This window comes from Hyperolius riggenbachi, chromosome 3, assembly GCF_040937935.1.
Source record: "Hyperolius riggenbachi isolate aHypRig1 chromosome 3, aHypRig1.pri, whole genome shotgun sequence".
Taxonomy (NCBI): Eukaryota; Metazoa; Chordata; class Amphibia; order Anura; family Hyperoliidae; genus Hyperolius; species Hyperolius riggenbachi.
Genome location: NC_090648.1, coordinates 35663736 through 35678226, shown reverse-complemented (window position 1 = coordinate 35678226; position 14491 = coordinate 35663736). Strand labels below are relative to the sequence as shown.

General features: G+C 48.5%; 1 protein-coding gene across 1 annotated transcript in view; it reads right to left on the bottom strand.

Moving 5' to 3' along the window:
• The window catches only part of LOC137562549 (protein mono-ADP-ribosyltransferase TIPARP-like), a 65395-nt gene extending 51601 nt beyond the window's left edge, over nt 1-13794 (bottom strand). Inside the window, exon 1 of the mRNA XM_068273995.1 lies at nt 13713-13794. Within this exon, the coding sequence (XP_068130096.1) occupies nt 13713-13715 (3 nt within the window). The 5' untranslated portion in view covers nt 13716-13794. The remainder of the gene's footprint in view (nt 1-13712) is intronic.
• Between the last annotated feature and the right edge of the window lie 697 nt (nt 13795-14491).

Sequence of the window (14491 nt, the reverse complement as noted above, 5' to 3'; positions counted from 1 at the left end):
CGGTAAGCATATAGGAAATGGGTACAACACAAATTAACGCAACCACTAGAGGTGTGCTATGGGTGGGTTTTAAAGAAAACCTGTAACAAAAACTACCTCCCCTGGGCTGTACTCACCTGGGGTGGGGAAAGCCTCCGGATCCTATTGAGGCTTCCCCCGTCCTCCTCGGTCCCACGGCGGCAGAGATAAAGCTCCCTGAGCTGCGGGGATGTAAATATTTACCTTCCCAGCTCCAGCGCAGTATGGGCTGTCCGCTCGGAGATAGGCGGAAATAGCAGTAGAGCGGACCCGACGGAGATCGGCTATTTTCACCTATCTACATGCGGAGAGCTGCAACAGCGCCCCTACTGGAGCCAGGAGAGGTAAATAAATCAGCGCTTGTCAGGCTTGTCGAGGGAGGATTCCGGGACACTTCGGGGAGCCAGCGCTGGACTGCCTGCAGCTACAGGGGAGGGGGAAGCCTCATTGAGACACTGAGGCTTCCCCCTACCGAGGTCAGTACCCCCCAGGGGAACTTTTTCTTGTTACAGAGTCTCTTTAAAGGCATATATACAAAGAGAGAAAAGGTCCCCCCCTCCCCCCACGTAGTCAGCACCAGGCATGCTCAAATCCGAATTCGGGAGATACTCGGATAGTTCTATCCGGATATCTCCCAGTGATATCTCCCAGTAAAGCTGTGCAGGGGTGGGGGTCAATCTTACCTTTCTGACGTCTTCTTGCTCCGTCCCTGGCACCTCCCACGATGCTTTTCACGCGCATCACGTGACTCCAAACACTTCCTCCTTCAATCCGGAAGCAGGAAGTGTTTGAAGTCATGTTACCGCCGCGTGGAGCGCATCATGGGAGGCGCTGAGGGACGGAGCAAGAAGACGTCAGACAGGTAAGATTGACCCCCACCCCTGCAAAGCTTTACTGGGAGATATCCGGATAGAGCTATCCGGGTATCTCCCGAATTCGGATTTGAGCATGCCTGGTTAGCATCACTCCAGGGTATACTTCAAAAATATCCTATTTAAAATATCCTAAAGTATTCCCCCCGCGCAGTGGGGGGGGAATACTGTTGTCCATCTGGTGGGGGTGGAGCAGAGCTGGGACAAGGTCCTCCAGCACCCGAGACTGAGACACCAAAGTACCCCCCTCCATCCCTCCAACCCCAGCCGTCACAGAAAGATTTCATAAGAAAAATATGTTGTTTTATCATTTAAACCACACTGGTCCTTTCAATCCTGGATCATTTTCCTTCATAGTAACATTTTAAAATTAGTAATATATCAATTTAAAGGATGGGAATGAAGTTTAGAGTCAATCAAACACATTTTTTAGTAGAAAAATATATATATTTACATAGAAAGAGGGAAAAAGTCCTGAAAGAGGGACAAATGAGGAGGAAAGAGGGACAGAACTCCAAAATAGGGACAGTTGGGAGCTATGCGCCCCCTACTACACTGTGCCGAGGCTGGAGCCTCTCTTGCCTCTGCCTCGGCCCTGGTGCGGAGAGAGTCCATGCACTCCACACAGCCCTATTACTGCTGGTTTGTGAGTCGTTGCGAAACCGTAAATACACGACATCATATCCTCGTTGTCACATGAGCTCCGCCCCACCATATAACACCAGATAGTCTTGAGAAAGCGCGGTGACACCCGCGGAACCGGTGGACTCGCCCACCCTGACATTTTGAGATGCCACACCCTCCTTCGGGTTCCTCCTGGTCTGCTTACCTGGGTGACGATATAGGTCTCCTTATATTGCCTTGCACCAGCTACCACCAGCATCATTTGTGATTTATGGCCATTCTAATATGTTTGCTTGTATGTTTATGCACCCTGTACCTTTCACACTACTGCACTTTATATGAACCCGGATTCAAGCACACGCTGTATCAATGTGAACACGGCCTGCTGCAGGTTTGGTAAGCAGTTCCAGGTTATATACTGAATGATGAAATACGATATAATGTTACCCTGAAAACCCTAGAAGGACTATGGTTTTATCCGATTTTATATGTATTTATATAGCGCTGACATATTACGCAGCGCTGTACTGAGTATATTGTCTGGTCAACTAACTGTCCCTCAGAGGGGCTCACAATATAGTCCCTACCAAAGTCATATGTCTATGTGTGTATTGTGTAGTGTGTGTATTGTAGTCTAGGGCCTATTTTTTAGGGGGAAGCCAATTAACTTATTTGTATGTTTTTGGGATGTGGGGGAAACCGGAGTGCCCGGAGGAAACCCACGCAGACACGGGGAGAACATACACACTCCGTGCAGATGTTGACGCGGCTGGAATCTAACCAGCGCTGCAAGGCAAGAGCGCTAACCATTGCACCACCATGTGTGTTTAATTATCGTTACTGATGGCATAATAAACTGATTTTGATATTTTTGAAATACCTGTATACCCTGGAGTGGTGCTGACTATAAGGGGGGACCTTTTCTCTCTTTGTATAGATAGGAAATGGTTGCTCAGCTATATCTTAGCCAAGGGCCAATAGGTTCATTTGAGCTCTGGAAGTACAAAAATATTGGAAGACACAGCAGAGGAGGGTAATTTAAAGAAGTCATCAATCAAAATAACCCCCCCTCATTCTACTTACCCAGGGCATCCTCCAGCCCCTTGCAGCTGACAAGTCCCTGAGCACCGCTGTGAATCACATCCACATTGTCCATGGTGTACTGCGCAGGCGCTGTAGTTCTGTACCTGCACAGTACACCGCGGACAACGTGGGTTTGATTGACAGAGATGCTCGCGCAGGCGCAGCAGAGGCAACCAGGAGGTCAGCCTTTGCACTGGTGGGGACCCTGGGCCAACGGTTGAGCGTGGAGCTGCGGTTTTGGAGGGGCTGGAGGAAGCCCCGGGGAAGTGGATGGGGGGGGGGGATACTTGTTTTGATTGATGACTCCTTTAATGGGTGCCTGGGGTCCGGCTATTACATAGCCCAACCCTACTTCAGAGTGGGGTAGGGAGGTGAAGTTAGTGTTAGGTGTAGGTGAGGGTTAGTTCAGGCTAGGTTCACAGTGGGACGTTGCGTTTAGGGGACGTTATAGGGTACATAACGTGCCCCTAACGCAACGCCTGGTGCTCTCTGGTGTGGACGTCAGAGTGAGCCGCGTTGTGCAGCTCACTCTGGCATCCGCTATGCCGTGATGCACACTCTTGGACGCATGCGGCATCACGTGGTCCCGCCCGGCCAATCGCGGCACAGAGCGGCGCTCCAGGAAGTAAACACTGCATGTCACACCGTGCAGTGAATATTAATTAGCCATGTGCCCGGCCGCTCTCCCCTCCTCCCCAACATGACTGAGCATGTGCAAACAGTCTAACGCGGCTTAGCCGCCTATAACGCACAGCATGCAGCACTTTCTCTTGACGTGGAGCGTTACAATGTAACGCAACGTGGGCACTGTGAACAGCCCATTGATTTTTCATTACTGTGCGGTGGGGCTGCGTTACAGGCTGCTCTAACGTGCGCCTGTAACGTCCCACTGTGAACCTAGCCTGAGAAATAGGTTATTTAGGGTTATAGTGGACTATAGATAAAATAACAGATATTCTACTATCGGTAATATTGAGGGCTGTGGAGTTGAAGTTAGTTCATGAAACCACCAACTCCAGGTAGTCAAAACTGCTCCGTTTTGACTACCTGGAGTTGGTGGTTTCATGAACTAACGAGTCGGAGTTGGATGGTTCTTGTACAAAATCCATAGCCCTGGCAAGTATTATACTAATGTGTCGGAGTCGGAGTCAGAGCCATTTTGGGTTCCCCACATCGGAGGTTTTATAAACTGAGGAGTGAGCGGGAGTCGGATGATTTTTGTACAGATTCCACAGCCCTGGATATTACTAATATCCAGAGTGGAGTCGGTACAAAAATCATCCGACTCCAAGTCTGATTCCTCCAGTATATGAAACCTCCGACTCCAGGTACCCAAAAAGTGCTTGGGCTTGATTCACAAAAGCGTGCTAAATGTTAGCACGCCAGTGAAAAGCCGCTTAGCACGTGCAAACTGGCTCTGCACGCGCTAATATGCGCGTAAGAATTTATCAGGGCTGTGGAGTCGGAGTCGAGGCAATTTTGGGCATCCGAAGTCGGAGTTGGAGTCGTTGATTTCATAAACTGAAGAGTCGGAGTCGGATGATTTTTGTACAAAATCCACAGAACTGTTAAGTATTAGACTAAGGAGTCGGAGTCGAGGAGTCAGAGGCAGAGCTATTTTGGGTACCCGGAGTCGTAGTTGGAGTCGTGGTTTCATAAACTGAGGAGTCGGAGTTGGGGCCACTTTGGGTACCTGGAGTCGGAGTCGTGGTTTCATAAACTGAGGAGTCGGAGTTGGAAGATTTTTGTACCGACTCCACAGCCCTGGAAAATCAGCCGCTTCGTAGGGCCATACGCGCGCTAAAATAGCACGCGAACAGCAACAGCTTTGCCCGTGCAAACTACTTAGCACCCTAGTTTGCACGTGCAAAGCCTTAAAGGGAACCAGAGAGGAACTCTCTGTAAAAACAGAAAAAAACAGAAAAAGCTTTTATACATACCTGGGGCTTCTTCCAGCCCCATACGCACGGATCGCTCCCACGCCGCCGTCCACCGCTTCCTGTAACGGCGGTACCGGGTCCCGTAGTTTTTTCTGGGGCCTCTGGTTCCCTTTAACATGTGCTAACTGAGTTAGCACTGGTTAGTGAATCAAGCTCCTTGTGTCCTTCTAGCCTGGAGATCTGGAAAACTTACCATGCATGATCCTTCACATCTAGCGTACATTATCTAAAAACTAGGTTGCTGGGATGCCCCGAGGCAGTGACAGGCATAGCGAGGGTTCCTGATCACTTAAAGTACCTCTGACCTACCTAATCCTACCCCTTTAGTGCCCCCGCCTCCCTGGAGGATGGGCTAGGAGGAAGTGTCGGTACATCCCGCCCTTTATCCGTCATCCGTAACTCCCCCCTGAACTCGCTGCTATTCGTTCCTATTTACACAGCCCGCTGTGTGCGGTCTTGGGGTAATTGAGCTCAGAACGATGGTGTACTAAAACAGCTATTAATACACTATTGTCCTGAGCTAAATTACCCCAAGACCGCACACAGCGCAGCTCCGCAAGAGTGAGGGTCGTTCCTGATGAGGGGCAGAGAGGAGGAAGTACAGACACTTCCTCCCCACCCATCCTCAACGTTCTGCTCCAGTCGAAGATTTCAGCTAAGCAAAACGGGGGGGGGGGGGGGGGGGGGGGGGGGGAGTGGGGGGGTACTAAAGGGGGAGAGAGGCGATGTGATGCACATCACAGCGCAGCAAATTAAAAAAAAACATAAGTCTGCTGTTTTAGAGGGGGGGTCAGGGGTACTTTAGGTGGCCATAGACCTGAAGATTATGCGCAGATTCGACAAACAGACAAATGTATCTCTATCTGATTACAGGAAACTGGTCTCTTTGTCGAAGCTGCCCATACACTACAGACCAACTCCCGTCCGATTTCAGCATGAAATCTTCAGGGAATCAGCTGAGCCCAGCACTTCTGCACCGCTGCTGCCCCCCCAATGTATAAATGTGCCCCCGCATGTGCATTTGTACATTACCTGTCCTGTAGCAGCCTCCACGCGGTGACTGTCTATCTCTCCAGAGTCTAACAGCTGCATACACACTAGCGGCGCATAGCGTCTATCGTGTATCCGGAACCGATTTCTGTGCGCTGGGCGTTTTTGCTAAGCGTTTTTTCCGAGAAATTTTTTAAATTCACTCCCTGGCGCAAGTCAGGAAGTGAACTCTATGATCCGGTATAGAATAAATACCATGTATTTATTCTTTAAAACGCGATCGCAATCGCTGCACAAAGCGATTTTGTGAGCATTTTTCATATATATATATATATATATATATATATATATATATATATATATATATATATATATATATATATATATATATATCTTCCATTCAGGACAAAAGGACAATTGGCCCTGAAAACGGTCTTAAGTCAGCAGAAAGCAAACGGAGCACCCCAGTGAGAACTATCTTATTAGAAAGCATAGTGTAAGCGCTTTTAGGGCAATTTGTACAAATCACCTGCTCTTCAAAAATAAAAAAAAAACTCCTCTAGTGTGAATGAGCCCTAAGAGATTCTACCTACAGCAGTTTATTTCCTTTTAGAGTGTATCCGAACTAAAAGTTTTATACATACCTGGGGCTTCCTCCAGCCCCATGCACACGGCTCGCTCCCACCACCATAGGCCGTAATAGGAATTACGCGTATAGCAGCACACAGGGAGTAACTTCGGCGCCATCAGAAGACGGAGCTGAAGTTACTTTTAAAACACAATAATTTGGCCTCCAGCAATAGCTGGAAGCTGAATTATTTCATTCCCCCACCATCCATGGCGGCCTGGAGGGGGAATAGTAATCAACATCAATGGGAATTTGTACAGCAGCAGGATCAGCTGCCGTATCCTGCACCCAAGTCTCCCGCGCCGATATCTCTTGTATGCTCTCACACCGCCGTCCTCAGTCTTCTCAAACAAACACAGAACATTTATATTGCGCTTTTCTCCTGGCAGACTCAAAGCACCAGAGCTGCAGCCACTAGGACACACTCTATAGGCAGTAGCAGTGTAAGGGAGACTTTCCCAAGGTCTCCTACTGAACAGGTGTTGGTTTACTGAACAGGAAAGATTCGAACCCTGGTCGCCTGTGTCAGAGGCAGAACCCTTGACCATTACACTATCCAGCCACTCCTCCTGCTCTGGTACCCTGCTCTGGTACCGGGTCCCATAACTTGGCTACCAGTCTACGCAAGAGAAGTGCCCCCCGCCCCCCCCCCCCCCCCCCAACATAGGCCAGCCCCCGTATGTGCAGTATTTCCCAACTAACAGCATTACCTGCCCACCTAGAGGAGGATCCAGACAGCCTACATTTATACACTGGGAAAACAGTGCTGGGGGTTTCGTCGCTTGTCCCGATATCGCTCGCGGTTACCGCCACACACCCGATTAAGCAAGTCGGCCCTACATTTTTCAGCATGTCCGACCGATTTATGCGACTAATGTCGGCCCGATATTGGTCGTATTGATGAGCGGGCATGCTCTTGGAGACACTGATTTTCATCCTACTCGATTTTAAGAATGAATCGGATGGTCGATCGGCTGCCAAGTCAAATGATGCATGGCCATCTTAACCACTTGAGGACCGCGGGCTTTACCCCCCTTAAGGACCAGACCCTTTTTTTCCATTCAGACCACTGCAGCTTTCACGGTTTATTGCTCGCTCATACAACCTACCACCTAAAGGAATTTTGGCTCCTTTTTTGTCACTAATAAAGCTTTCTTTTGGTGCTATTCGATTGCTGGTGCTCATTGGACTTTGGGCCCCTTAGCGCAGTTAGGCTGCAAAAAAGTGCCACATATGTGTTATCGCCGTACTCAGGAGAAGTAGTATAATGTGTTTTGGGGTGTATTTTTACACATACCCATGCTGAGTTGGAGAAATATCTCTGTAAATGGACAATTGTTTGATTTTTTTTTTTTACACACAATTGTCCATTTACAGAGATATTTCTCCCACCCAGCATGGGTATGTGTAAAAATACACCCCAAAACACATTATACTACTTCTCCTGAGTACGGCGGTACCACATGTGTGGCACTTTTTTGCACCCTAACTGCGCTAAGGGGCCCAAAGTCCAATGAGTACCTTTAGGATTTCACAGGTCATTTTTGTTTCAAGACTACTCCTCACGGTTTAGGGCCCCTAAAATGCCAGGGCAGTATAGGAACCCCACTAATGACCCCATTTTAGAAAGAAGACACCCCAAGGTATTCTGTTAGTAGTATGGCGAGTTCATAGAAGATTTTATTTTTTGTCGCAAGTTAGCGGAAATTGATTTTAATTGTTTTTTTCCACAAAGTGTCATTTTCCGCTAATTTGTGACAAAAAATAAAATCTTCTATGAACTCACCATACTCCGTACGGAATACCTTTGGGTGTCTTCTTTCTAGAATGGGGTCATTTGTGGGGTTCCTATACTGCCCTGGCATTTTAGGGGCCCTAAACCGTGAGGAGTAGTCTTGAAACAAAAATGACCTGTGAAATCCTAAAGGTACATTGGACTTTGGGCCCCTTAGCGTACTTAGGGTGCAAAAAAGTGTCACACATGTGGTATCGCCGTACTCAGGAGAAGTAGTATAATGTGTTTTGGGGTGTATTTTTACACATACCCATGCTGAGTTGGAGAAATATCTCTGTAAATGGACAATTGTGTGTAAAAAAAAAATCAAACAATTGTCATTTACAGAGATATTTCTCCCACCCAGCATGGGTATGTGTAAAAATACACCCCAAAACACATTATACTACTTCTCCTGAGTACGGCGATACCACATGTGACACTTTTTTGCAGCCTAGGTGCGCTAAGGGGCCCAACGTCCTATTCACAGGTCATTTTGAGGCATTTGTTTTCTAGACTACTCCTCACGGTTTAGGGCCCCTAAAATGCCAGGGCAGTATAGGAACCCCACAAGTGGCCCCATTTTAGAAAGAAGACACCCCAAGGTATTCCGTTAGGTGTATGGTGAGTTCATAGAAGATTTTATTTTTTGTCACAAGTTAGTGAAAAATGACACTTTGGGGAAAAAAAACAATAAAAATCAATTTCCGCTAACTTTTGACAAAAAATAAAATCTATGAACTCGTCATACACCTAACAGAATACCTTGGGGTGTCTTTTTTCTAAAATGGGGTCACTTGTGGGGTTCCTATACCGCCGTGGCATTTTACGGGCCCAAAACCGTGAGTAGTCTGGAAACCAAATGTCTCAAAATGACTGTTCAGGGGTATAAGCATCTGCAAATTTTGATGACAGGTGGTCTATGAGGGGGCAAATTTTGTGGAACCGGTCAGAAGCAGGGTGGCCTTTTAGATGACAGGTTGTATTGGGCCTGATCTGATGGATAGGAGTGCTAGGGGGGTGACAGGAGGTGATTGATGGGTGTCTCAGGGGGTGGTTAGAGGGGAAAATAGATGCAATGAATGCACTGGGGAGGTGATCGGAAGGGGGTCTGAGGGTTTGGCCGAGTGATCAGGAGCCCACACGGGGCAAATTAGGGCCTGATCTGATGGGTAGGTGTGCTAGGGGGTGACAGGAGGTGATTGATGGGTGTCTCAAGGTGTGATTAGAGGGGGGAATAGATGCAAGCAATGCACTGGCGAGGTGATCAGGGCTGGGGTCTGAGGGCGTTCTGAGGGTGTGGGCGGGTGATTGAGTGCCCGCAAGGGGCAGATTAGGGTCTGATCTGATGGGTAACAGTGACAGGTGGTGATAGGGGGTGATTGATGGGTAATTAGTGGGTGTTTAGGGTAGAGAACAGATGTAAACACTGCACTTGGGAGGTGATCTGACGTCGGATCTGCGGGCGATCTATTGGTGTGGGTGGGTGATCAGATTGCCCGCAAGGGGCAGGTTAGGGGCTGATTGATGGGTGGCAGTGACAGGGGTTGATTGACAGGTGATCAGGGGGATAGATGCATACAGATACAGTACACGGGGGGGGGTTGTCTGGGGAGAATCTGAGTGGTGGGGGGGTGATCAGGAGGGAGCAGTTTAGAAAATAAAAAAAAAATAGCGTTTACAGATAAGATTGATTGGGTGAGTGAAAGATGGGTGATTAGTGGGGTGATTGGGTGCAAACAGTGGTCTGGGGGGGGAGGGGGTCTGAGGGGTGCTGTGGGCGATCAGGGGGCAGGGGGGGGAATCAGTGTGCTTGGGTGCAGACTAGGGTGGCTGCAGCCTGCCCTGGTGGTCCCTCGGACCACCAGGGCAGGAGGTAGCCTATATAATACACTTTGTATACATTACAAAGTGTATTATACACTTTGTATGCGGCGATCCGGGAGCTAGTAACCCGCCGGCGCTTCCGAACGGCCGACGGGTTACAGCGCGAGGGGGCGGAGCCAGTCCCCGGCAGAGGATCCGCCCATGCCCGTATAAGGACCGCCGCCAATTGTACATGCGGCCGTCCTTGCGGGATCCACTTTCCGGCTGCCATTTGTACATGTGGCGGTCGGGAAGTGGTTAAGGCCTTGTTCACATTATACATCGCTAGCGCACTCGCTGAGCGCTTTTCCCTGTGCTTTTAGAGCGATTTGCACTTTGTTAAGCGCTTTCCAAAGCGCTTTTGACTGGCAATTTGAGTTTTTCTTCCTTTAGACAGTCAGGAAGTGAACTCTGTGACCTGGAAATGAATAAATACGATGTATTTATTCCTAAAAGCGCTGGGGAAATCGCTTTTCAAAGCACTTTTTCCAAGAGCTTTGCGATTTCCTTATACTTATATTGAAGAGCAAATGCTCAGGAAATGGTGCAGGAGCCGATTGGAAGGAAAGCTCACAGAGCTACATTACTCAAGCGCTTTTAGGCCTCGCCATTGCGTTCCGTTCGCGTTAGGCTTTGACGCAATTTTTTTCCCAATTCCCGGCGCTTGGGTGGGCGTTGCGTTTTTGTGAAAAGGGCTTTTCTAAGCGCTTTTCCCGAACGTTTTTTTAAATTCACTCCTTGACGCAAGTCAGGAAGTGAACTCTTTGACCCGGAAAAGAATAAATACAATGCATTTATTCTTAAAAACGTGAACGCAATCACTGCACAAAGCGATTTTGTGAGCGTTTTGTATTTTTCCTTTACCTTCCATTGAGGCAAAATTGCCTCAAAAATGGAACAGGCACCGATTTGCTGAGCGGATCGGAAACGAACAGCTCAGATGTGAACTCTCTCATAGAGAATCATTGCACAAGCGCTTTCAGGGCGATTTTGAAAATCGCCAGCGCTTAAAAAAAAAATCAAATAATAACGCCTCTAGTGTGAACGAGCCCTTAAAGTGAACCTTAAAAAAAATGAGTTTTACTCACCTGCAGCTGTCCGGTGCCCTCGCCGTGTCCCTTCGATCCTCCTGTCCCTGCCGGCGGCCACTTCCGGTTTTGCCGTCAGGACCCGACAGGCTGGGAACGAGAGTGATTATTCGCGTTCCCAGCCTGTCGGGTCCTGACGTCAAAACCGGAAGTGGCCGCCGGCGGGGACAGGAGGATCGGAGGGACACGGCGAGGGCACCGGACAGCTGCAGGGGGCTATTGGAAGCCCCAGGTGAGTAAAACTCATTTTTTTCCCGGCTTAAGGTTACCTTTAAAGCGATTTTAAAATCGGCAGTGCTTAAAAAAATCGAAAACGCTCACAGAGTGAAAAAGCCCTAATGGACAGGTCCGAAGTAAAAAAAAATAAATTCTGGCAGATTTACTGCCTGATCGATTATTTCCAGCATGTCTGATCTGATTCCCGATCAATTTTCTATAGAAGTGAACGGAAAATCGATAGGAAAATCGATCGGAAATCAGATAGGACATGCTGGAAATAATCGATCTGTCAGAAAATCTTATGCTGGGCATACACTGCTTGTTTTTGAGCCATTAAGATGGCTCGATAGATAATTTCCGACCTGTCCGATCTCCCGCCCGATCGTTTTGCCGCTCGGTTCCAGATAGCAGTGAATGGAAGAAGATAAGAAAAACGAGCGGAAGATAAGAGAACTGACTGCGGAATCGAGCGGCGAAACGATCGAACAGGAGAATCGAGCAGCAAAAACTAGCCGTGTATGCCCAGCATGAAAGAGAACCTGAACTGAAAATAAAAAGTCAAAATAACCATACACAGGTCATACTTACCTCCTGTGTAGTCTACTCCTCAATCTTTCTCCTCTCCTGCATCCCATTTGTAGACTGTGATCAATGGAATTCTCCGTCCTCCATTTTAAAAATGGCCATAGGGAAACATGAACATTACCTTGCACATTCAGTTGTAACTGACAGCTACTGATATATAACTGACAGCAACTGGTATATTTCAGTTCTGACAAACAATTGTCAGAACTGGAATAGATCACTGTAAGGAGAAAATGGAGAGCTTCTGGGAGGAACTGGCGGCGAGGTTAGTATGTAATATTCATTTGCAGATACATAATGTGTTTATTTTAAAGAGAACCCGAGGTGGGTTCTGACAGTGCTATCAGCATACAGAGAGGCTGGGTCTGCTTATACTGCCCAGCCTCTGTTGCTATCTCGATCCCTCCTAAGTTCCCCCTGCGCTCTGCTATGCCCTCAAATCATTAGCCGAGTCAGCGACACACAGCGTGTCACAGCCAGATGTTTAGATCTGCAGCTGTCAGTCTACCCGCCTCCTCCATAGCTCCGGTCCCCGCCCAATCCAATCAGCAGGGAGGGAAGGGACACGGGCGGGGACCGGAGCTATGGAGAAGGCGGGGAAGCGCCGAGACTGACAGCTGCAAATGTAAACAGCCGGCTGCGACACGCTGTGTGTCGCTGGCTCGGCTAATGATTTGAGGGCATAGCAGAGCGCAGGGGGAACTTAGGGGGGGATTGAGAAAGCAACAGAGACTGAGCAGTATAAGCAGACCCAGCCTCTGTATGCTGATAGCATTGTCAGAACCCACCTCGGGTTCTCTTTAAATAATTTTACTCAATTCAGTTTCCCTTTAACCATAACTCCCAACTTTTTGAGATGAGAAAGAGGGACACTTAAAGGGAAGGTTCAGGGTGGCTCTTAAAAAAATAAAAATGCCCATACACTTACCTGGGGCTTCCTCCAGTCGTGGGCAGCCAGGACGTGCCCTCGGCGCCGCTCCGCAGGCTCCCGGTCCCCTCCGGTGGCCGACCCGACCTGGCCAGGCCGGGCTCTTCTGCGTTTCAAAATGCGCCTCACGGGGGCGCGCTGACGTCATCGGACGTCCTCCGGGCTGTACTGCGCAGGCGCAGTAGTTCTGCGCCTGCGCAGTACAGCCCGGAGGACGTCCGATGACGTCAGCGTGCCCCCGTGAGGCGCATTTTGAAACGCAGAAGAGCCCGACCTGGCAGCCAGCCTGGCCAGGTCGGGTCGGCCACCGGAGGGGACCGGGAGCCTGCGGAGCGGCGCCGAGGGCACGTCCTGGCTGCCCACGGCTGGAGGAAGCCCCAGGTAAGTGGATGGGCATTTTTATTTTTTTTAAGAGCCACCCTGAACCTTCCCTTTAAGCCACGCCCTGTCACCCCCACCACGCCCCTTGTCACACATACCATAACGATTTCATAAGAAAAATATGTTGTTTTATAATTCAAACCACACTGGCCCTTTCTATCCTGGTTCATTTTCCTTCATATTAACGGTTTAAAATGTGTAATATATCAATTTAAAGGCTGGGAATAACGTTTAGAGTCAATCAATCACATTTTTAGTACTGCAGAGAAATATATATATTTACATAGAAAGAGGGACAAAGTCCTGAAAGAGGGACACATGAGGAGTAAAGAGGGACAGTTGGGAGCCATGCTTTAACGTGTGTACATAGCATTAGACTTATTATGCTTGCTGGGTACATAAAAGGTTTTACAGATAAGGTGAACAGATAAGGGCCACGATATTGTTCTTTTTTGTTTATATCTCAATGCTGTTATTGCTGGAAACACCCCAAGCACTGTATGTACCTCTATGGAGGGTGGGGAGTGGCTGATGTGAGTAATGCTAGTAAAAGACAAGCTCTATGGAGGTCTGGAATGTACAGATTCTTCCATAGTGTGACTCTGCAGCAGGCCACGTGCTGGCCATAGATGCTGCTAGATGACTATTACTCTGATTACAGATACACACTTATTATTACATACAGCAGTAATATCTGAGCACAGATCACAGCTTACCATTGCTAAGCATGTACGAGACACAGATGCAGGAGAAGATGAAAGGTGGGGACCGAAGTTCCACTTCTGTCTGTCCAGAAGTTTCCAGACTCTAGAATGGGAGGGAAAAGCCCGGGGACTTGGGTGGGAACATCTATAACAGCTGCCATTGGGCCCAGGAGCCAGGGGGGCTGGGACAGAATTAAAGGGGAAACTAACTGAATTGCTTAGGTTTTACAATATATATGAATTTATAGATTATTAGGTCAGCGTTTGCGCAATGTAAAATCTTGCCACTCCCCGATTTATATTCTTAAATTTTATCACAGGTGGTGACATCTTTACTACTGGCATTACTACTGGCATCACTGCGGAGGGAGGCATACTGTCTGGCTTAGGACATTTTGGCCTACCGACCACCATCTCATATACAGCTTCCCTTCCTCTATCGTCCTATCCCTGAGGCCGGTTTTAAGCGTTTTTTGCGTTGCGGGATCTGACGCTTCTGCCACATCCCGCCGCAATGCAAAACGCCCCAGGGATTCCTGACGGACCGCGCATATGTGCAGCAATTCACCCTGTTCCAGCGTTTACACTTATTGCGTCGCCCATAGACTTCCATTACCCCAAGCCCCATGCATTGAAGTGTACCAGAGATGTAAAACAAAGATTTGATACTTACCTGGGGCTTCCTCCAGCTGGAGGACCCGCACATGCACAGAAGATCCCGACTGAGGCAAATGAACCAGTTACCGGGGCTGATTATGACTGAATGACAGACCGCAGGAGGACGTGCTTAT